Source organism: Callithrix jacchus, chromosome 16 (genome assembly GCF_049354715.1).
Source record: "Callithrix jacchus isolate 240 chromosome 16, calJac240_pri, whole genome shotgun sequence".
Taxonomy (NCBI): domain Eukaryota; kingdom Metazoa; phylum Chordata; class Mammalia; order Primates; family Cebidae; genus Callithrix; species Callithrix jacchus.
In genome coordinates, this window is record NC_133517.1 from 33462989 (window position 1) to 33485437 (window position 22449).

Consider the following 22449-nt stretch of genomic DNA (forward strand, 5'->3'; position numbering starts at 1 on the left):
CTTTCCTCTTTTCCTCAAGCTTTTTGCCCCTCCTTTTCCTTTTCTTTCTTAAAATACAATTCTGATTTATTTCCAATGTGCATTTTTCTAATCAAAACTTCAAACCCAACCAACAAACAAAAGTTTTTGTTTTCCACAGGTTCCCTCTCCTAGAAAACAAGGTCAAGATCAGTCTCTCTCTCTTTTTAATTACCTCAAGGTATAACTTCTTAAAAGACTTTGAATATTTGACTTCATCTCCATTTTTTTCTAAGAAATTTCCATTTATTTTTCAACAAACTACAATTGAGCTTTTCACTTCCACTAAAATTGCTCTTGCCCAAATCATCAAGGTCTTTTTTTTCTCTTCCTCATTGACCCCCTTCCTGAAACTTACATGCTACTAAGTTCTTTCATTGTCCTAGCTTCTCAATTTCTGGTTTTTTTTTTTTTTTTTTGAGACGGAGTTTCGCTCTTGTTACCCAGGCTGGAGTGCAATGGCGCGATCGTGGCTCACTACAATCTCCGCCTCCTGGGTTCAGGCAATTCTCCTGCCTCAGCCTCCTGAGTAGCTGGGATTATAGGCACGAGCCACCATGCCCAACTAATTTTTTGTATTTTTAGTAGAGACGGGGTTTCACCATGTTGACCAGGATGGTCTTGATCTCTTGACCTTGTGATCCACCCGCCTCGGCCTCCCAAAGTGCTGGGATTACAGGCATGAGCCACTGCGCCCGGCTTGTTTCTTTACATCTCCTTTTCTACTACTTAAACCTAAAATACTTTTAAAGGGTTTCCTTTAGGCCACTTTATAAAAACAATGCTGCTGGGCACAGTGAGTCATGCCTATAATCCCAGCACTTTGGGAGGCCAAGGCAGGAGGATCACTTAAGCCTAGGAGTTTGAGACTAGTCTGGGCAACATGGCGAAACCCCATCTCTACAAACAATTAAAAAAAAAAAATCAGCCAGTGGTGGTGGTGCATGCCTGTAGTCCCAGCTACTTGGGAGGCTGAGGCAGGAGATTCACTTGAGTCTGGGAGGCAGTGGTTGCAGTTAACCGAGATCATGCCACTGCACTCCATCCTGGGTGACAGAGCGAGACCCTGTCTCAAAGAAGTTTCTCTCAAAGATATATTTACACCGTTAATGACTACCCTTCAACTAATCCCCTGACAAGCATACCCTGTGACAGCTGTATTCATGCTCCCAACTATCTCCTGCTCTAGATTAGCACTGTCCAGTAGAACTTTCTGAGATGATGGAAATGATTGCTATTGTGTGCTGTCCAAAAATGTAGCCACTGGCCATGTGTAGCTACTAAGCACTTGAAATGTGGTTCATGTGGCTGAGGAGCTGAATTTTTAAATTAATTGAACTTTAAATAGTCATATATGCCTAGTGGCTACTTTACTAAACAGTATAGCTCTAGATTAGCTATTATAATGAAAGACATTATCTTTACCTAGAAGACCAAGCTATAAGCCTGGCCATTCTTCCTAAATTTCTCACCCGACACTTTAGGAGGCCAATGCAGGCAGATCGCTTGAGCCACAGGAGTTCATTACCAGCCTGGGCAACATGGCGAAACTCCATCTCTACAAAAAATACAAAAATTAGGCATATTGGACATGTCTACAATTCCAGCTGCTTGGGAGGCTAAGGTGGGATGATCACCTAAGCTCAGAGGTCAAGGCTGCAGTGAGCTGTGATTGTGCCACTGCATACCAGCAGGCAAAAGGAGGAGACCTGGTTTCAAAAAAAAAAATACACACACACACGTTTCTCACCTGAGGCACTTTTACTGACTCTACATACCTTTTATAGCTTACTTTTTAATTAATGCCAAAAGTTATTGCTCTCTTTCTTTTAGACAGGGAGCCACTCTGTCACTCAGGCTAAACTGCAGTAATACAGTCATGGCTCACTGTATCCTCAAACTGCTGGGCTCAAGTGATTCTCCTGCCTCAGCCTCCTGAGTGGTCCCTCTGCCACTCAATGCAGAAGGACCACAGGTGCACTCTGGCTAATTTTTTCTTTTTTTGTACAGCGTCTTGCTATGTTGCCCAGGCTGGTTTCAAACTCCTGGCCTCAAGGAATTCTGCTTCAGCCTCCCATAATGCTGAGATTACAAGTGTGAGCCACCACGCTCAGCCTACTTATTCTAAAACTTTCTGTGGCTCTTGACTGTAAATGCAGAACATAAGTTATACTAGGCCTTTGCAATGCTGGTTCTTTAGCCTAGAATTACAGCAAACTTACTTGTCCTTCAAGAACAATATAAAACTCCATCTTTCTTATGCTTCCTCCTATTGTCTTAATAGTTCCTACTGTTCATAACCTCAAGTATTGCTTTTAACTCAGTGTTTTGTAGTTGATTACATTATCTGTCTCAGCTAGTCATAAGTTCTCTAGAGCAAGGGAGCCCTGTTTTATCTATGCAACTCCTCCCTGGCAAATGGAAGATGTTAATTAAATTCACTTTTGCCAAATGAATGTTTTGCCAACAGTCATTTGGCAAAAGTGAATTTAATAAACATCTTCTATTGGGGGTAAAAGGAGACCCAAATTAGGGGATGGCTACACATTTCTTTAAGAGAACTATAGGACACGAAAGGAATCAAGGATAAAAGATAGGACTTGAGACATGTATTTTAAAGGAATTCAGGGGTGCTAATTAGGTTAACAGGTTACCAAGGACCCAATTCTATTTTGGTGCCAGACTTGGAGCACTGACATCCTAGTGTGATATAAAAATGCAATGACTCACTAATCAACTGGTATTTGGAGAAGATATATTTTTGTTAAAACGTTCCTTTATAACTTTTCTAACTTTTCTAGCAAAGATTGAATTTAAAGTGGGAAATGAAAAGCAGTATGTAACCCTTGGGATACAAGTCTATACCAGTTAAATATTTATTAAAATTAATCTTTTACTTCAGTTTTTTGGCAATAATGCATTTTCCGACATGGTCCAAGATGTCTTCTAAGAGTGATTCTCAAGATCTGAATGTGCTCTGAAGTTAATATAGAGGTGACCTGACAATACTTATGTGAAGAACAAGTAAGGTAAGATGGTTTGTGATATAACTAGAGGTGCCTAACTATGAAACACTGGCTGCAGCTGGAATAAATCTCAGTGGTCCTTAAAAAGCATGGACTGTCTGGAAGAATAGCAAATAATTTCTCAGTCTTTTTCTACATGTTTTCTTTACTTCTTTCCAAGAAACCTTGTATTTACAGGATCCTTTCTCCTCTTGGTAGGTACCTGTTTAATATGATATATCATTTATATCAATTAGTTACTTCCCCCGGTCCCACAATTCTCCCCAGACTGCTCTCTCCACAGTTGCTATGTGGCATAATAAATAGTTTATGCCCATGGTTCTTTGAACACGTGCTTATGACCTATATTGTGTTGTTCTGTTTTTTTCCCAATATAGACCATGATTCTTCAATTATGTTGTTTTAAATATACTGTTCTTTCTTTAAAACACTCCTGCCTCAGGACCTTTGTATATCTATGTATGCCCTCTACCTGAAAGTTTTTGCCAGGTATCCTCCTAGGCATCCCTCAGAATTCTAATTAAGAAATCACTCTGATTCTACAGACTATTTAGAATCCCATCACACACAACACACTTTTTTTTTTCTATACGGGACTGGTCATATTATAAAAAAATCATTACACAGTTGTTTTTTTGGGGGGGGGGATCTGAATTGCCTGGTACATTTAAAGTTATTGCTTTGACTAACTTGGACCATTTCTAACTTAGAATGCTAAATACTTCACACTTAGAATGGTGCTTAGTGTATATGAGGTGCACAATAAACAGTTGAACAAACACTATATGAGGTAACTACTACACTATCTACATTTTAGAAAGGAGGAAGCTGACGAGTGAAGAAGTTAACTTGCTCAGTATTACTTCATTAGAAAGTAGGGGAGATGATATTAAAAAAACACATATACCACATATTCCTGAGACCTTTAGTTTTACATAGAGCTCTTCTTCCACAAACTACTTAGATGGCTGATTAAGAGCAGTGGTAAGAAGTTACAAAGGAAGTGTGAATTTCTCGGACTTCTGGGATGAGAAGGAAAATGTTGGGGACTGAAGGACTTGAAGGAACTTTAATGTCAGTTAACAAATGGCATGTCAAAGGTATTAGAAGAATTAGGACCTCTGGGATGAGAAGGAAAATCTTGGGGTCTGAAGGGCTTGAAGGAACTTTAATTTCAGGTAATAAATAGCATGTCAAAGGTATTATAAAAAGAATGAAAATACTTATAAAGTGGACTACACTCTTGAAGGAGAACTGGTGGATCACTGTTGAATCTGCCACTCAATGCAGTGTTATTTCTTGCAGGAAATGGTTAATGTCACTCATCAAGAACCATACTTTTGGAAGTCTAATGTAGAGAGAATTAAAGTATAATGGACTTTGTAGTCAAACTTGTGGCTTAGACTTTCAGCTCTGCTGCTTACTAGCTATGAGATCTCTGGGAAGTTTCTTAACCTCACTGTGCTTCAGTTTTCTCGTCCATAGAAATGAGAATAAGTATTTTTATCAAAGTTGTTGAGAGGATTAAAATATTATAGTTAAAATGCAAAGATCAGTAGCTGACTCAAAATAATCATTATATAAACATTTACTATTGTAAGTGACAGATGAAAGCTTGATAATTTTTTTTTTTTTTTTTGAGATGGAGTCTCACTGTGTCACCCAGGCTGGAGTGCAGTGGTGTAATCTCAGCTAACTGCACCTTTGCCTCCCAGGTTCAAGTGATTCTTCTGCCTCAGCCTCCCAGGTAGCTGGGATTACAGGCACCCGCCACCAAGCCCAGCTAATTTTTGTATTTTTAGTAGAGACAGAGTTTTACCATGTTGGCCAGGTTGGTCTAAACTCTTAACCTCAGGTCATCCACCTGCCTTGGCCTCCCAAAGTTCTGGGATTACAGGTATGAGCCACTGCGCCTGGCCTTGATAATCAGTTTTTATTTTTATTTTTATTTTGTTTAAAGACAGGTTTCACCATGTTGGTCAGGCTGGTCTTGAACTCCCGACCTCAGGTGATCTGCCTGCCTTGGCCTCCAAAGTGCTTGGATTACAGGCATGAGCCACCGCGCCCAGCCGATAATCAATTCTTAAAAGCAGGACATGAAAAGGAGTGAAAGTTAAGAAACCTTAGCTGTAGGTATTTTGAAATAACACTTGGAGAGTCATTACTGACAAATAGAGAAATATAAATATGTATATATAACTAATATAAACCAGATTTGGTTGGAAACATTTATACACATACTGTAACATGTACTTTTCTTCATTTCTTTAACCTATATTCTGGTTTTACTTAAGTTTCCTGGAGCCCATGGAGTAATGGGTCGAGAAGGCTCAGTGGATCTCTTTACTGACAGTTAAGATACCAAAAAAATTAGGCTGGGTGCCTGTGATCCCAGCACTTTGGAAGGCCAAGGTGGGCGGATCATGAGAATTGTTGAGACCAGACTGGCCAACATGGTGAAACCTCATCTCTACTAAAAATTAGTTGGGTGTGGTGGCGGGCTCCTATAATCCTAGCTACTTGGGAGGCTGAGGCAGGAGAATCACTTGAACCAGGGAAATGGAGGTTGCAGTGAGCCAAAATTGCACTCAGCTGGGTGACAGAGCAAGACACTATCTCAAGGGAAGAAGAAAAGATACCAAAAAAAAAAAATTCTGGGAATCTTCAAATTTGTCAAATTGTGGACACTCGATATTTTATTAATACAGAATTCTTGTTATATGGTGAGATTATATGGCTTTTTTCATTTCTACCTTAGAGATGAAATAGGGAAAGTATGTCTTGAATAGTTTACTTCAGCATAAATACTTTCGTACCTTTTTTTTCCCTTTTGGAAGGTAAGAGGGTTGGATATTTACAGAATTGCTCATTGAGGACCAGGCTTTGATACTTACTTGCTCTAATGTTAGTTGGCCAATCAGAATTATTTACATTTAACTAAAACCATTGGCATAAAGCAAGCCTACATAAAGCAAGCTATGAATACATTTATTTCATAGCTTACTGATTAAGTTACACAGTCAGAATCCTGATTCCATTTACTGACTAAGTGGCCACAAATAAGTTATTTCAATCCTCTAAGCCTATTGCTGTAGTTGTAGGATTTTGAGGTTTGAATGAGAAGATGCATCTAAAGTTTTGGGCATTGTGCATGAGGTAAACAAACACTCAAATGTTACTGAAGTCCATAAATGTTAATTATTTTTTAGCACACTTAAGTGGGCTTATATCACCAGTCAAAAATTGATACACAGTATTTTATTAAATGGCTTTATGTAAATTATGTTTTGCTAGCTATTAATAAATTAACTCGAACTTTTGCCCTGGTTATTTTCAAAAGTTGAAAATAAATGGAAAATCATAAAAGTTCATCTGCTTTGGATTACACATAACCACTGTAGTGTTCATATTTAAGATATTAATCACATACAAACTAATGTTCTTTTTAAAATATTTCCACATTAAAGAAGAATTGAGCTTAGATAGACATAGTCCTACCTCTAAATCTTCATCCTCATCAATGTTTTGTATATTCTGGTAGGCAGCAGTGTAGACCTCTAAAGCTTTGCCGTGAAATAACATTTCGATTTTGATAAATTCAGAAAGTACAGTCTAAAAAAAACCAAAGAATTGAATTTAAACAATCATTTAAATTTCTTTCTGAATACAGAAACTTTATTTCTCACTATAATGTTGGCATTTTATAAATACCAAATAACTGTTTTTCTATAGGGCAAGTAAAGTACAAAAAGTAACTGAAAGAAAAATAGTTGTGAAGACCTTTTGCTGCCAAACCTTCAAATTATACAAAGTATTTCCTTTATCACCATTCACTTCACTCTTATTTTTTTAGTTAGTTCTCTTTATACCTAGTAAGATCTGACTAAAATGTAATTTTTTTTTTTGAGATGGAGTCTCGCTCTGTCATCCAGGTTGGATGCAGTGGCATGATCTCGGCTTACTGCAGCCTCTGCCTCCCGGGTTCAAGTGATTCTTCTGCCTCAGCTTCCCAAGTAGCTGGGACTACAGGAGTGTGCCACCATGCCTGGCTACTTCTTTTGTACCTTTAGTAGAGACAGGGTTTCACTGTGTTAGCCAGGATGGTCTCAATCTCCTGACTTCATGATCTGCCTGCCTTGGCCTCCCAAAGTGCTGGGATTACAGGTGTGAGCCACCTTGCCCGGCCTACTATATACTTTTAATGCAATATGCATATTAAGTATTAGAGCAGTTCAGTTATGAAGCTGGTGTTTAAGCAACTCCAACTGATGTTTAAACAGTGGAACTTTTTTTTTTTAATTTCCGCAGGCCAAACAGTAGAACATTTTTAAAACAGGAATTACAGTCCACACTATATGCTACTTGTATTCTCTAAACATAAAGGAATTACTTAGTAGTAATGACATTCCTGCCACTGATAATAATATCATATATTTGCATGGAGCATTCTAGTTTACAAATATTGACTTGCCTAGGGTTGCTCACAGATAAGACTATTTAGACACAGATCTGATTCTAAGGTTATAAGGTTATAGCACATTTAAGGTTTTTTTTTGCTGTTACCTACTGAACTATGCTGTTCTTGCTGAATCAATAATTTCCTTCGCAGATAGACTGTGCAGGTAACCTCTATAAGCATGATGGAAACTTACGACAAGGAAGATCATGAACAAAGTATGAAGATATGCATGTTGATCTAAGCAGGGGGTGAGGTAATCAGTAGGTGGGGAAAAAAATGGAAACCAGGCAAGTTTTTAATAAGTATGATCTTATTTTGTTAATTATCTGATAACAAAATAAGCATTAATGTGGAGAGAACTGGGCTGGGCTGGGCATGGTGGCTCACGCCTGTAATCTCAGCACTTGGGAGGCCGAGGTGTGGGGATCACCTGAGGTCAGGAGTTTGAGACCAGCCTGGCCAACATGGTGAAACCCCATCTTTAAAAAAAAAAAAAAAAAAAAAAAGAACTGGGCTGAATAAGAACAAGGTAGAAAATACTGAGGCATGGATTATTTTAGAAGGCAGTAGTCAGATACACATTTCCCGTCATCCCTGCTCTCCTAAGATAACCCAGAAAGGAGTGGTCATATACTTTGGAAGATAGCCATATAAATAATTATCAGTGGCCTGTGATTCTTTCCTCCAGCCCCATTCTTTCCTAGACAATTAGAAAAATACTTAAGGGAGCATTAAGAGCCTTTTGATTGCTACTCAGTGATATGTGTCAGTCTGAGAAGATGGGGTCCAGATATAAGGGACTTGTAACTATGATTCACAATGATCTTTATTGTCACTTCATGTAAGTTATAGAGGGCTCAGGTATACTGGAGTGGCAACTGACTGATAAATAGCATTATGCTAAAATACAATTTTGGATTTTATATTAAAGTATCTCTAGATACCTGGGAATACCTTAGAGGAGGAATGGCTTCTGAGAAGGGCTGGGACCTCTCTTAGTTGTTAGTGTCCCTATGATAGTTACAAACCAGAAAGGAGTCAGGTTTTCTTGAGTGTGGAAACTCCTAGGGGAAAACTGAACTAAGAGTCGATGACAAGCCAAAACACTCATTTTTAATGCTGAAGAAGTAAACTAGCCAGGCATGATAGCATGTGCCTATAATCTAAGCTATTTGGCAGGCTGAGTCAGGAGGTTCCCTTGTGTCCAGGTGTCCCAGACCAGCTTCGGCAACATTTGGAGACCTCTGTCTTAACAGCAACAAAGCCAACTAGCTCAACTGACATAGTGACTGACTAACAGTAAAGCCTCCACTTTGTCTGATTAACAAAGAGATCTTTAACAAAAGGGTTTTAAGAACACTTGGGCAAAGAGGAAATGGCAGCTCTCCAGAATATAGAATATTCAATAAAGGATGTCAGGATAACCATCTTCCATTTGAAAACTGTAAAGTTATGTATCTATGTCATACCACATGCAAAACACAGCTGCCAGCTAAATATTTAATGTTTAAAATACTTAAAAAATCATAAAAATAACTAGAAAATATAAGCAAGTATTTATATAACCTAGGGGATGAAAATCTAAGTATGATACCAAGGAAGAAACCAAAAAAGAGATGGACAGGGCAATAAAAAGAAAACTCAGAGGTGGCAAAAACACTGTAAGCAATAAAATGAGAAAATACATTTGCAACATACTTTCCATTTAATTTGAAGGGCTAATTTTCTCAATCTAAAGAATTTTTAGAAATTAGTAAGAAATACCAACATCTAACAGAAATATAGGTTAAGGAAAAATGTAATTTACCAAAGAAATGTATTGCTAAATACACTAAATTATTACTGCTCAGCAGTAATAATGCAAATGAGAGACTGATGTTTACCTATCGTCTGTTATTAAAAATACTGCAACATATGGTGTCAACATTGTCATATTAAAAAAAAGACACACACACACACACACACACAAACAGGCCGGGTGCAGTGGCTCATGCTTGTAATCTCAGCACTTTGGGAAGCCTAGGCAGGTAGATCACCTGAGGTCAGGAGTTCTAGACTACCCTGGCCAACATGGTTAAATCCTGTTTCTACTAAGAATACAAAAATTAGCTGGGTGTGGTGGTGCATGCCTATAATCCCACCTACTTGGGAGGCTGAGACAGGAGAATCACTTGAACCCGGGAAGTGGAGGTTACAGTGAGCTGAGATCACGGCTGCACTACAGCCTGTGTGACAGCAAGACTCTCTCAAAAACAAACAAACAAACAAACTCATTTTACCTGCAAGGTTTAGTAGGAACGTAAACTAGGTTAACTTTTGTGGAGAGACGTTTTAAGAATATATATTAAAAGTGTATGCTCTGAAGGAGGAGCTCCACTTCCTATCTAAAGAGAATAACTGGGCCAGTACAAAGGCTGCTGTTTAAGGATGTGTAATGATGCAGTGACAGCTACAATGCAAAAATAACCTAGACATTCACCAATGAGGACTGGTTAAATGAATTCATATATCCGTACTGCAAAATATCATAAGGATACAAAAAAAATGATATGGATGTGTTTCTTAGCATAAATATATCCATGATATAGAAAGTTTTAAGAAGAGATGCTATATATATGGTGGTCCCATTTATGTATAACTGTTAAGGCTAAAAATAGTACCTTCCTCATAATGTTTTGAGGAATTAATGAGTTCATTCATGTAAAATACTTAGAATGGTACCTGGCACACAGTCAATGTTTAAGAAATGTTTGTTACTATTATTACTATATCTCTGTATATATGCAAAAGAAAAGTTTGGAAGGATAAAATAAAAAATGGTTAATATTTTTGGGTGTTGAGATTAAAGTTGTCTGTTGTTTTATGGATACGTTTTATGATTTATATTTGTAATAAAAATAAAGGTATAAATATTATCATGTTTCTTGCTCATGTCAGCTACTTCATTACAGGAATAACTCCTGGTTAAGTACCTTTTTTGTAATTGTGAAATTCCCTTGACATTGATCATATACTGATGACTTTTCCTAATATATGGAAAACAAATGGGATTATGATTCTTCCTTTTTTTTTTTTTTTTTTTTGAGACGGAGTCTCGCTGTTGTTACCCAGACTGGAGTGCAATGGCACGATCTCGGTTCACCGCAACCTCCGCCTCCTGGGTTCAGGCAATTCTCCTGCCTCAGCCTCCCGAATAGCTGGGACTACAGGTGCGCACCACCATGCCCAGCTAATTTTTGTATTTTTAGTAGAGACGGGGTTTCACCTTGTTGACCAGGATGGTCTCAATTTTTTGACCTCGTGATCCACCCGCCTCGGCCTCCCAAAGTGCTGGGATTAAAGGTGTGAGCCACCACGCCCGGCCTCTGATTCTTCTTCCATTTTGCACACTAAGTTCTTTACTAGCCTATTTCAAGAGAGACACTCTTCAAAGTTCCTATGAAAAGTCTGTCTAAAATGTATTACCTTGCTGATTAATGCCAATACCAAAATTCAAATGGACTTATCGATTAAACTCACCTCAAATACATAATGCAGTTATGAGCAGTGCTCACTACTGCTAATCATTTCTGCTTCCAGAGTGGTTAAAGAAGGAGCCACAAACTCTGCCCTACCAGAAGCAGTAGCCTGATAACAGGTAAGAACAGGAATGTTATGTCTGTTTCTCCCCAAAATAAGAGTGGTATCAGCCAGGTGAGGTGGCTCATGCCTGTAATCTTAGCACCTTGGGAGGCTGAGGCAGACAGATTATGAGGTCAGGAGTTTGAGACCACCATGGCCAAGATGGTGAAACCCCATCTCTACTAAAAATACAAAAACTGGCCTGGCATGGTGGCGGGTGCCTGTAATCCCAGGTACTCAGGAGACTGAGGCAGGAGAATTGCTGGAACCCCAGAGGTGGAGGTGGCAGAGAGCCAAGACTGTGCCATTGCACTCCAGCCTGGGTGACAGAGACTCAAAAAGAAAAAAGTGGCATCAATAATTTGTCTTTTCCAAGTATTTATCTCACAGAAATGTTTATGAGACATGCTAAGATCAACATGGCAATATCTAAATACTGTTTATATTGGAAATAAGGGGGCCAGCCAGGCATAGTAGGTCACACTTGTAATCCCAGCACATGCGGAGGTAGAGGTAGGAGGACTGCTCGAGCCCAGGAGTTTGAGACCAGCCCGGGCAACATAGGGAGACACAATCTCTATAAAAGAAAAAGAGTAAATGGGCTGTAATGTAACCCTTTTGATTGATCTTTGAGGCCACCGTTAGGAGATTTCTACATCCCTCTTTATTATAAAAGATCCCAAATGTGGCCTTACTTAGAAAGGAGGCAATTTGACAATGATGAGGAATGATGTACAGAATGGAGATTCAGAACCCTAACAGACTCTAGTATTAAAATCTGGTGCTCATATTTCTGGGAGTTTGCTAGGGTTATGGGAGTTTGCATTTAAATTGTAGGTTGTTGCAGATGACATAATTTATATGTGAAAAATTCTAAGGAATCCACCTAAAAAACTATTAGAACTAATAATCAAGTTTGGCAAGGTTGTAAGACATAGGCAGTATACAAAAATCAATTATATTTCTATACATTTGTGACAAGCAATCTGAAAATTAGGAAAAATCCATTTACGATAGCAACAGGAAATACACAATACTTAGAAAATAGTTTAACAAAAAATACAATTTATAGTCTGCAAACTACAAATAGTGTTTAAAGAAATTAAAGAATATTAAAATAAATGGACAAACATCCCATGTTCATGGATTGGAAGAATTAGTCTTAAGATATCAATACTCCCCAAATTGATCTACATATTTGATACAATCCTTATCAGAACTCAAACTGATTTCTTTATAGAAACTGACAAACTGATTCTAAGATTCATATAGGATTGCAATAATCCAGAATAGCCATATCAATCTTAAGAAAGAAGAAAGTATGAAGACTCACATTACTTGATTTTCAAACTTACCATAAAGCAATGTTAAGACAGTGGTATTACCATAAGAATAGACACACATAGATCAATGAAAAGGAATGAGAGCTCAGAAATAAAACCATGTCAACTGATTTTCAACAAAGATGCCAAGACCATTCAATTGAGGAAAGAACAGTTTCTTCAACAAAAGGTGCTGAAATTTAACCTTTACAAAATTTAACCATATATAAAAATTCAAATGGATCAAAGATATATAAGAGCTGAAATTATAAAACTGTTAGAGAATATAGGAATAAATCTTCATGACCTTGGATTTGGCAATGGATTCTTAGCTATAACATCAAAACACAAGTAACAAAAGACAGATAAATTGAGTTTCATCAAAATTAACACTTGTGCTTCAAAGACACTATCAAGAAAGTGACAAGGCAACCTACAGAATGAGAAAAATTTCAGATTATCTGATACAGGACTTATATCTAGAATATATAAAAATCTCTCACAAATAAAAACCGTCAATTAAAAAAAGGGTAAAGGATCTGAATAGCCATTCGTTCAAGGCAGATATGCACAAATGGCCAAAAAGCATCATGAGGCCAGGAACAGTGACTCATGCCTGTAATCCCAGCACTTTGGGAGGCTGAAGCAGGAGGATGACTTGAGGACCAGGAATTCAAAACCATCCTGGGCAACATAATGAGACCTTGTCTCTATTTTAAAAAAAGAAAAAAGCTGGCTGGGCGCGGTGGTTCATGCCTATAATCCCAGCACTTTGGGAGGCCAAGGTGGGGAATTAATTACCTGAAGTCGGCACTTCGAGACCAGCCCAACCAGTCTGGAGAAAGCTCATCTCTACTGAAAATACAAAATTAGCTAGGCGTGGTGGTGCATGCCTGTACTCCCAGCTACTCAGGAGGCTGAGACAGGAGAATCACTTGAATCCAGGAGGTGGAGGTTGCTGTGAGCTGAGTTCGTGCCATTGCACTTCAGCCTGGGTAACGAGCAAAATTCCATCTCAAAAAAAAAAAAAAAAAAACCAAAAAAAAAAAAACAAAAGCAAAAAGCATCAGGGAATGCAAGTCAAAACTACAATGAGACTACTACTACAATGAAACTACTACTTCAGACCCATGAGGATGGCTATAATCAAGAAGTCTGATGAGTAGCAAGTACTGAAAATGCAGAGCAGTTGTAACCCTCATATATTGCTGGTGGGCAAACACAATGGTGCATTCACTTTAGAAAACAGTCTGGCACTTCTTCAAATGCTTAAGCATAAAGTTACCAATGATCCAGCAATTCCACTCCTGGGTATATATTCAAAAGAAATAAAAATATATGTCTACATAAAAACTTGTACATAAATGTTTATATTAGTATTCACAATAGCCAAAAGGTGAAAACCACCAAAATGTCCATGAAATGAGTAAACAAAATGTTGTATATCCATACAATGGAATATTATTTGGTCAAAAAATGGAATGAAGTACTGATACATCCTACAACATGGATAAGCCTTGAAAGCAGGCAAGGTGAAAGAAGCCAGTCACAGAAGGCAAGATGCTTGATGATTCCATTCCATGAAATTTGCAGAATAGCTTAATCCGTACAGACAAAGATTAGTGGTGGTTGCTTAGGGTTGGGAGGCCGGCGGGGGGTAAAGCTAAACTGTACAAGGTTGAGGTGGTGACAATGTTCTAACATTGAGTAGTGATGGTTATATATATGTGAACTCACTTAAAACCAGAGTTGCACAATAAATTATATCCCAATGTTTTAAAAGTGTAGGTTTCTTCCTGTCTTTTTAAAAAATTTTTCTTCTGTGACCAAGAGACTTCTTGAAATCAAGAGACTTCCTTCTTTTGGGGGCACGATAGAGGAAAGCTTAGAAGCTCTTTTCTTCTCTGTGTACCCTTCACTGTATAGCACCTCACTCCATCTCCTGTTGCTTCAGGAAGTCCCAGGCAGCAGGAATTGTAGCTGGGAATGCTGCAGTCACTTTCTCTGCCCGGGTTTGGTACTTTGTAATGCTCAGGGAATTAAAACCAGCATGCAGGCAGAACACAGAAGTGAGCCCAAAGATCAGAGTAGAGACAAATTTTTGTGTAAATAAAAAATGTGCAGGTCTGAGGAACAGTGATGGAATAAGGAATCAGTCCCATCACAAAAGAAAAGCCCTTATCCAACAGTGGTATCAGGCATCCATTTTTTCAGGTTAAAGCTAAATAATTATCTTAATAATTCTCCTTCCTCCCTGAGTTTAAGAGGGGATGTCAGCAATTGTAAATCTTTATACCCTGACCATACTCTCCCAGCTCAGTAAAGGAATTTATCTTGGGACAGCCCCCTGAGATGCTCTTCTGTGAGTAGCAATCTATTACACAGAAGAGTACAGAGCCTGTGACTGAATTGAGCAGCTCAGAAATCTTTGAAACTACGACAGGAAATTAAAATAAAAGATGTAAATGAATACTGTTACATGGATTTCAGAGATAAATGATATAATTAAGTGTCAGATAATGCTTACTTTATTGAAAGAATATAGCTTATGAAGGAAGATTTATTTGTCAATAGTAGTAAAATAAAAGCAAACATATTTAATGCTCATTACAGGAAAATCTTCAGTGGGCCAAAAAGAGCCTTAGATGAATTTTAAAGTCTGTAAGATGGTCATAAGCGGTCCTTCAAGTCTTGTCAAGATGGCTATCAAAAAGACCTGCTGAAGTTCATGATCCCCAAGAAAGTTTCAAATCCACATATGTGTTAGAATTGGCAATTCCTGTGATTTTGTTGACTAAGATGCCATATCATAGTAGATGCGAATTTATGTGGTTGGCTACTATTACCCTGTTTACTTATTTGATAATATGTACTTATTATAAAGTATTAAGCTATAAAAATTAATGACTGTATTGTAACAGAAATCAGATTAAAATATTGTTTTATAGCTCGTATTTCTGGCTATTGTACTTTGGGTAAAATACTTTATGTTTCTGCTTGCTTTTTTTTTTTTTTTTTTGAGTCAGTCTTGCTCTGTCGCCCAGGCTGGAGGGCAGCAGCATGATTTGGCTTACTGCAACCTCCACCTCCTAGGTTAAAGCTATTCTCCTGCCTCAGCCTCCTGGGTAGCTGGGATTACATGTGTGCACCATCACGCCTGGCTAATTTTTATATTTAGCCAGATTGGGTTTCGCCATGTTGTCGAGGCTGGTCTCAAACTTCTGACCTCAAGTGATCTGCCTGCCTCATCCTCCCAAAGTGCTGAGATTACAGGTGTGAGCCATTGCACCTGGCTGCTTAATTTCTTAATAATACCACCTCTTCCTCATGGAGTTGCTGTGAAGACTGAAAGAATTTACATAAAGTGCCTGGAGTAGTGCCTGGTACGTAAAAACATAATAAATGTTAGTTCCCCTTAATTAAATAGTATTTGTGATAACAGCTGAATATCTGGCTTCTGGTTGTGAATGTTGGTCTTTTTATATACCACTGTTTCCATTAAAAAACCCTGATACATTTTATTTATAATATATATATTTTTGGCTTTTTCTGTGTTTTTTTTTTTTTAGGGGGGTGGGGTGGGCAGAGTCTGGCTCTATTGCCCAGGCTGGAGCACATGCAGTGCAGTGGTGCAATCATGGCTCACTGCTGCCTCGACCTCCCCAGGCTCAGGTGATCCTCCTGCCTCAGGAAGCTGGGTCTACAAGTATGTGCCACCACACCTGGCTAAATTTTTTGTGGCGATGGGATTTTGCCATGTTGCCCAGGATGGTCCCGAACTTTTGGCCTCAAGTGATCCACCTGCCTTGGGCCTCCCAAAGTGCCAGGATTACAGGCATGAGCCACTGTGCCTGGCCCTTTATTTATCATACTTTCTTTATAAGAGCTATTTATGGGCTAAAAAATTTAGAGTAATTAAAATTTTTCATAAGTTTAAAGTAAAAAATAAGGTTAGAAACATGTTTTGAACCCTAACAGTTACTTTATTACCTTTATATCCTTCATTTTCTGCCTTTCAAAGTTGTAAATAGTTTCCTCCAGATGACGACTTGTTCGGGAAGCATCCATTGCCGCTCTCTGTAATTCCGTTTCTGCCTACAAAAGTATTCCCCAACCAAAGATATAAACAAAATCAAATGAGAATTCATTCAGTTGAGTCCACTGGTAAATTCTACCACTGCAGTACTGGCTTTCTGGCATAATAGTGTAAGTGGTTAATATTATATTTTACCATATATAAATAAAATGATCTATGCAAGCACATGCAGAATAAAGAAATTTATGTCTATTTAGTGACATGATGCATGATCTAGGGAAAAAATCCAAAGAACAAAAACTACCCCCAAATCCTTCCCTTTCTGTCTGCAAATCAATATTTTTTCCAGACACCATTGGATAACTTACTGTAAAACCATTTCCCATATTTTCTACTGCTTCCATCTACTTCACTGCCTGTGCCATTTATCAAAAATTCGTTTTCTTTTGTCTCTCTCCCTGACTTAGTAAACATTATTTTCAGTTTTCTCAATTAGAGATTATCTTGTATTCTTTTTTTTTGAGATGGAGTTTTGCTCTTGTTGGTCAAGCTAGCTTTCACTGGCACTATCTCAGCTCACTGCAACCTCCGTCTCCTGGGTTCAAGTGATTCTCCTGCCTCAGCTTCCTGACTAGCTGGGATTACAGGCACGTGCCACCATGCCCAGCTAATTTTTTGTATTTTTAGTAGAGATTGGGTTTCATCATGTTGACCAGGCTAGTCTTGAACTCCAGATCTCAGGTGATCCACCCATTTGACTTTGCAATCAAAGTGCAGGGATTACAGGCGTTAGCCGCTGCACCCAACTGATTATCTCTTACTCTTTATGCTTATCTGATAGGACTACTGTATGGATTAAATGAAATCATCTTTGGAAAGGACTAAGGAGAGTGGCACACAGTAGAGACCTACAGCTATGACAATTACCACCACTGAGAGTCTGATTTTTAAAATTGTTACAACATTGAGGTATTTTGGGATAGCAGGTATATAACCAAAGACCCTTTCTACCTTGCTTACTTCTACTCATTCTCCAAATGCATTAAATATTCTTTTTTTTTTGGAAAGGAGTTTTTCGATCTTGTTACCCAGGCTGGAGTGCAATGGTGCAATCTCGGTTCACTGCAACCTCCGCCTCCCGGGTTCAGGCACTTCTCCTGCCTCAGCCTCCTGAGTAGCTGGGATTATAGGCATGTGCCACCATGCCCAGCTAATTTTTTGTATTTTTAGTAGAGACGGGGTTTCACCATGTTGAGCAGGATGGTCTCGATCTCTTGACCTCGTGAACCACCCGCCTCGGCCTCCCAGAGTGCTGGGATTACAGGCTTGATAAATATTCTTAATTCTATAATATCCTCATCAGGTGGAATACAATATATACTACAAATATTTCAGCATGGGATTTGTACTTGTAGATTCTTCCTTACAAGACAACCATGTTACACTGCTTCTATTCTATGCTTATTACAAAAAATAAATACACTAGTAACTAATGAATTAGATGGCAAGTCTTAAAACACTTGGACATGTACTCATATTATCTGGATCTGTACTGTCCAATCAATATGGTGACCACTAGGCCATATGTAGCCATTTTCATTAAAACTAAATAAAAAATTAAAAACTATCCCCAAAGTTACTCTAGTTTTAGTTCAAGAGCTCAATAGCCACATATATATAGCTAGTGGCTATAGTACCGTTAAGTGCAGAATATTTCTAATCTAATTGTGTATCTCTCTTTAAGCATCTCATCTGCTAACAAAAATTGCCCAAAAAACATTTAAGATTTTTTCTTTTTTTTTTTTGAGATGGAGTTTCGCTGTTGTTACCCAGACTGGAGTGCAGTGGCACAATCTTGGCTCACTGCAACCTCTGCCTCCTGGGTTCAAGCAATTCTCCTGCCTCAGCCTTGCGAGTAGCTGGGACTACAGGCGTGCACCACTATGCCCAGCTAATTTTTGTATTTTTAGTAGAGACGGGTTTCACCTTGTTGACCAGGAGGGTCTTGATCTCTTGACCTCGTGATCCACCCACCCCAGCCTCCCAAAGTGCTGGGATTATAGGCGTGAGCCACCGCGCCTGGCCAAGATTTTTTCTTAAATGGTAACACGAATTTGAAAAGACACAGCCCAATTTTCTGATTAAATTCTTCCTAATAAAGTTTTGTTTCCTGTGCTAATATTAAATTTACTCAAAAGTCACATATATCATCATTTAACAATTAATCATAGAAAAAGTTTGCATTTGTTTTCAAAGTTCTATGATATGTAATGGCGTGACACTTAGCTTTTGCTTTCTTTTTCAAGAAATGTATAAATTGAAACAAGTAAAAGGGTTTACTTTAAGGATCCATTTTTTGACACATCACTTTATTACCCACCTGTGACTGAAATTTTTCATAAAGGAAAAAATACATTTCAAAGAGAGTATAACAATTTTTTCAATAAATTAAATTTATATACTCATACGATTCTCTATATTGCTGTGTTTGAGGATTGTTTAAACTACAACTTCATTACAAGAAATTTGAAGGTAAAATAGAGGTCCTTTGAAGACTTACTACTATGAAAAAATCTCTAACAGTTATGTGATACATATTAACCTTTTGCTAATGAGAATATTCAACCAGACTAATTCCTAACACTAATACATACATGACTGATGCAGCTCTTTACTTGTGACTACTTCCTTTTGACTTATGTCTTTCCCCTCCTCATTTATTGATACTTTCATTTGACAGTTTAGAAGGGTAAGTAGAGTTGGCTAAACAGGAAAGCATGGGGAAACAGAAGCCATAGCAAGGATATGTGTAGTTTGACCTTTTATAGCCTCCAGCAACTCTACTTATTACTGAAAGTCTCAATTCCTTTACTTAAGTATAGCAACTCACCCAAAGTAACACATCCATTTTTAACAAAGAGAATATGGATTTCTAGTATTTTTTTTTTTTTTTTTTTTTTGAGACGGAGTTTCACTCTTGTTACACAGGCTGGAGCAGAATGGCACGATCTCGGTTCACCGCAACTTCCGCCTCCTGGGTTCAGGCAATTCTCCTGCCTCAGCCTCCTGAGTAGCTGGGATTACAGGCACGCACCACTATGCCCAGCTAATTTTTTATATTTTTAGTAGAGACGGGGTTTCACCACGTTGACCAGGATGGTCTCGATCTCTTGACTTTGTGATCCACCTGCCTCGGCCTCCCAAAGTGCTGGGATTACAGGCGTGAGCCACCATGTCTGGCTCTAGTATTTCTTTTACCGAAAATTCTTCAAAATTCTATGATGTAACAACTTGAGTAGGAAATGCTTTGGATTAAAATACTAAGATACAGGCCAGGCGCAGTGGCTCACACGGGTGAACCTAGCATTTTGGGAAGCTGAGGCGGGTAAATCGCCTGAGCTCAGGAGTTCGAGACCAGTCTGGGGAACATGGTGAAACCCCGTCTCTACTAAAAATATAAAAAATTAGCTGGGCATGGTGGCATGTGCCTATAATCCCAGTTACTTGGGACAGCTGGGGAGATAGGAGAAATGCCAGGAGGTAGAGGTTGCAGTAAGCTGAGAAAGCATCACTGCACACCAGCCTGTATGACAGTGAGATTCCATCTCATAAAAAAACACGACAAAAGCAAAATAAAATAAAATACTAAGATACAATTGCATGAATAAAGGTATTGGTATATAAAATGGAATTAGTTAAGAGTTTGAAATGATTTTTAAAAGGGTAAGCCAGATTGGGCTTACATTGCATTACAGGAAGCTTGTTCAGAAGCTACCTGGGGCCTAACTTGGGGGGTGAGCAGGCAGAGCCCTGGGATTCTTCTTTTCCCTATTCTCTTCTCTCAGAGGGACTCTATTTTATTTTACATATTGAACTTCAACATATTTCAACATAGATGAATTTTAAGAGTCTATCCTGGCCGGGCTCATGCCTATAATCCCAGAACTTTGGGAGGCTGAGGCGGGTAAATCACGAGGTCAAGAGATTGAGACCATCCTGGTCAACAAGGTGAAACCCCGTCTCTACTAAAAATATAAAAATTAGCTGGGCATGGTGGTGTGCACCTGTAGTCCCAGCTATTCGGAAGGCTGAGGCAGGAGAATTGCTTGAACCCAGGAGGCGGAGGTTGTGGTGAGCTGAGATCGTGCCACTGCATTCCAGTCTGGGTAACAACAGCAAAACTCCGTCTCAAAAAAAAAAAAAAAAAAAAGAGTCTATCCTGGTAAAAATTCTATGATACTATGATTGAATATTTGTATGTTTATACTGACTACATTTGTATGTAGATTGTCCTTCATGTTTTGGTCTCAGGTTGTCAAAATGCACAAGTTGCAGATCTTACCGAGTGAGCACATTGATTCACCTGTTGCAATAATCTCTTAGGTTCTATTTATTTCCCCACAATGTGACCCCACAGACCTGCTTCATCTGTGCTCTAAGATTGTCTCCCTTCCACAGCAGTGTTTACAGCACAGCATCCAAGTCAGAAAAATGTTTGTCTTAGGAATAGATTCTGTGTTGAGTGTAGACACCAGTACTCCTGATTCAATCTTGCCAACTGCTCAGGATTCCAGATGTTTTCATATATCACCACCTCCCCAATTTCAGGCCACAAAGAACAAAACAAAACAAAAAATTTGGAACCCTAGCTTAATTCTTAAACACTGGTGAACACACCCTCCCACCGGCCACAGCCTCTGCCTTGATCTCTAGTTATCAGTCATAAATTTTCCAGCATTCTCTGGTTTGTCTGACTTGCTTAAAACACACTCTATCATCTCCATTTGCAGATCTTATGCCACTATGACACTCTAGATGTTTCTTTCCCAGTCTCCAGTGGGCACTCCCAGCCCTATGGCTGCCCATTTTTGTTTAGCACAAAGTTGGGCTTCTGTACCTCTGGTCCAAAGGAAGAAGGACCAAGCAATTAGTGTAGCCTCAAATTAATGCTCAAGGGACTCCCCTCAGGAATGGAGGTGTTTTGGAATCTCAAATGCTCTCAATAGAGCCACTCCTCATGTGGTTTCTGGTTTGAGCTGGGCAGTAACAACCTTAAGAAAGTAGGAAGGAAACACACAGAAGGAATGGAAAAAGAGGCAGTAGGGATGTTAGTGCTTTTGACACAGTCTCACCTATCTCAGTTGCTGGCAATTAGGCACTATTTTGTATGCTTTTGTTTAGTCACCAACAAGGCACATTATAGTTTAAGAAATAGTCATGTTTCCACATGTTCTCACTCATAACGGGGTGTTGAACAATGAGAACATATGGACACAGGGAGGGGAACATCATACATCAGGGCCTGTCGGGGGGTTGGGGGCTAGGGGAAGGATAGCAGCCGGCAGGGGGATAGAGGAGGGAGGGATAGCATTAGGAGAAATACCTAAGGTAGATGAACGGGTGATGGATGCAGCAAACCACCATGGCACGTGTGTACCTAAAACCTGCACGTTCTGCACATGTACCCCAGAAGTTAAAGTATAATTTGAAAAAAAGTAAAGATTGACTAGATAAAAATAAATAATCATGTTTAACAGAAGAACCTTGTTAGAGTAGACAGTCCTATCTAGGTTCCTTTGTGTCCAACATGGATCTTAATTATACTCCTAAGTCTCCTGAGATTAACTGGCTGGAAGTCATGATTTCACATAGTTGTTTCATTTCAAAAAGGCGAAGGAAATTAAATGGGAAATATTTTTTCCCTTTTTTCAAAGCAGGGCATAGAGGGCATTGATATATTAGAATTAATGATAGATCTTTAAGTTAGTTGTAGAATTAATATATAGTCATCACCATGTGAAAATAAAATTTAAAATTTGAATTTACTTTTTATAAAAACATCTGCATTTTTGAGTAGGTTTTTCGTTTGTTTGTTTGTTTGTTTACAAATCGATTGCAGAAAACAATATAAGGGGATTTGAATTAGGTGGTGTAACCTCTTTAAAATTAGCCTCTTTCTATAGTGAG

The 22449-nt window shown here is 38.6% G+C and overlaps 1 protein-coding gene across 5 annotated transcripts in view; it reads right to left on the reverse strand.

The window, feature by feature from the left end:
* CIBAR1 (CBY1 interacting BAR domain containing 1) overlaps positions 1 to 22449 on the reverse strand; it is a 35135-nt gene that overhangs the window by 7851 nt on the left and 4835 nt on the right. For 4 of the 5 annotated variants that reach the window (XM_054246459.2, XM_054246457.2, XM_054246458.2 and 1 more), the window contains 2 exons: positions 16437 to 16541; positions 6543 to 6656 (listed from right to left, as the gene is read on the reverse strand). In XM_054246459.2, coding sequence (XP_054102434.1) covers positions 6543 to 6656; positions 16437 to 16541 — 219 coding nt within the window. Of the gene's footprint in view, positions 1 to 6542; positions 6657 to 16436; positions 16542 to 19157; positions 19164 to 22449 lie in introns of all 5 variants that reach the window. The other variant, XM_078352701.1, reaches the window with a different exon arrangement.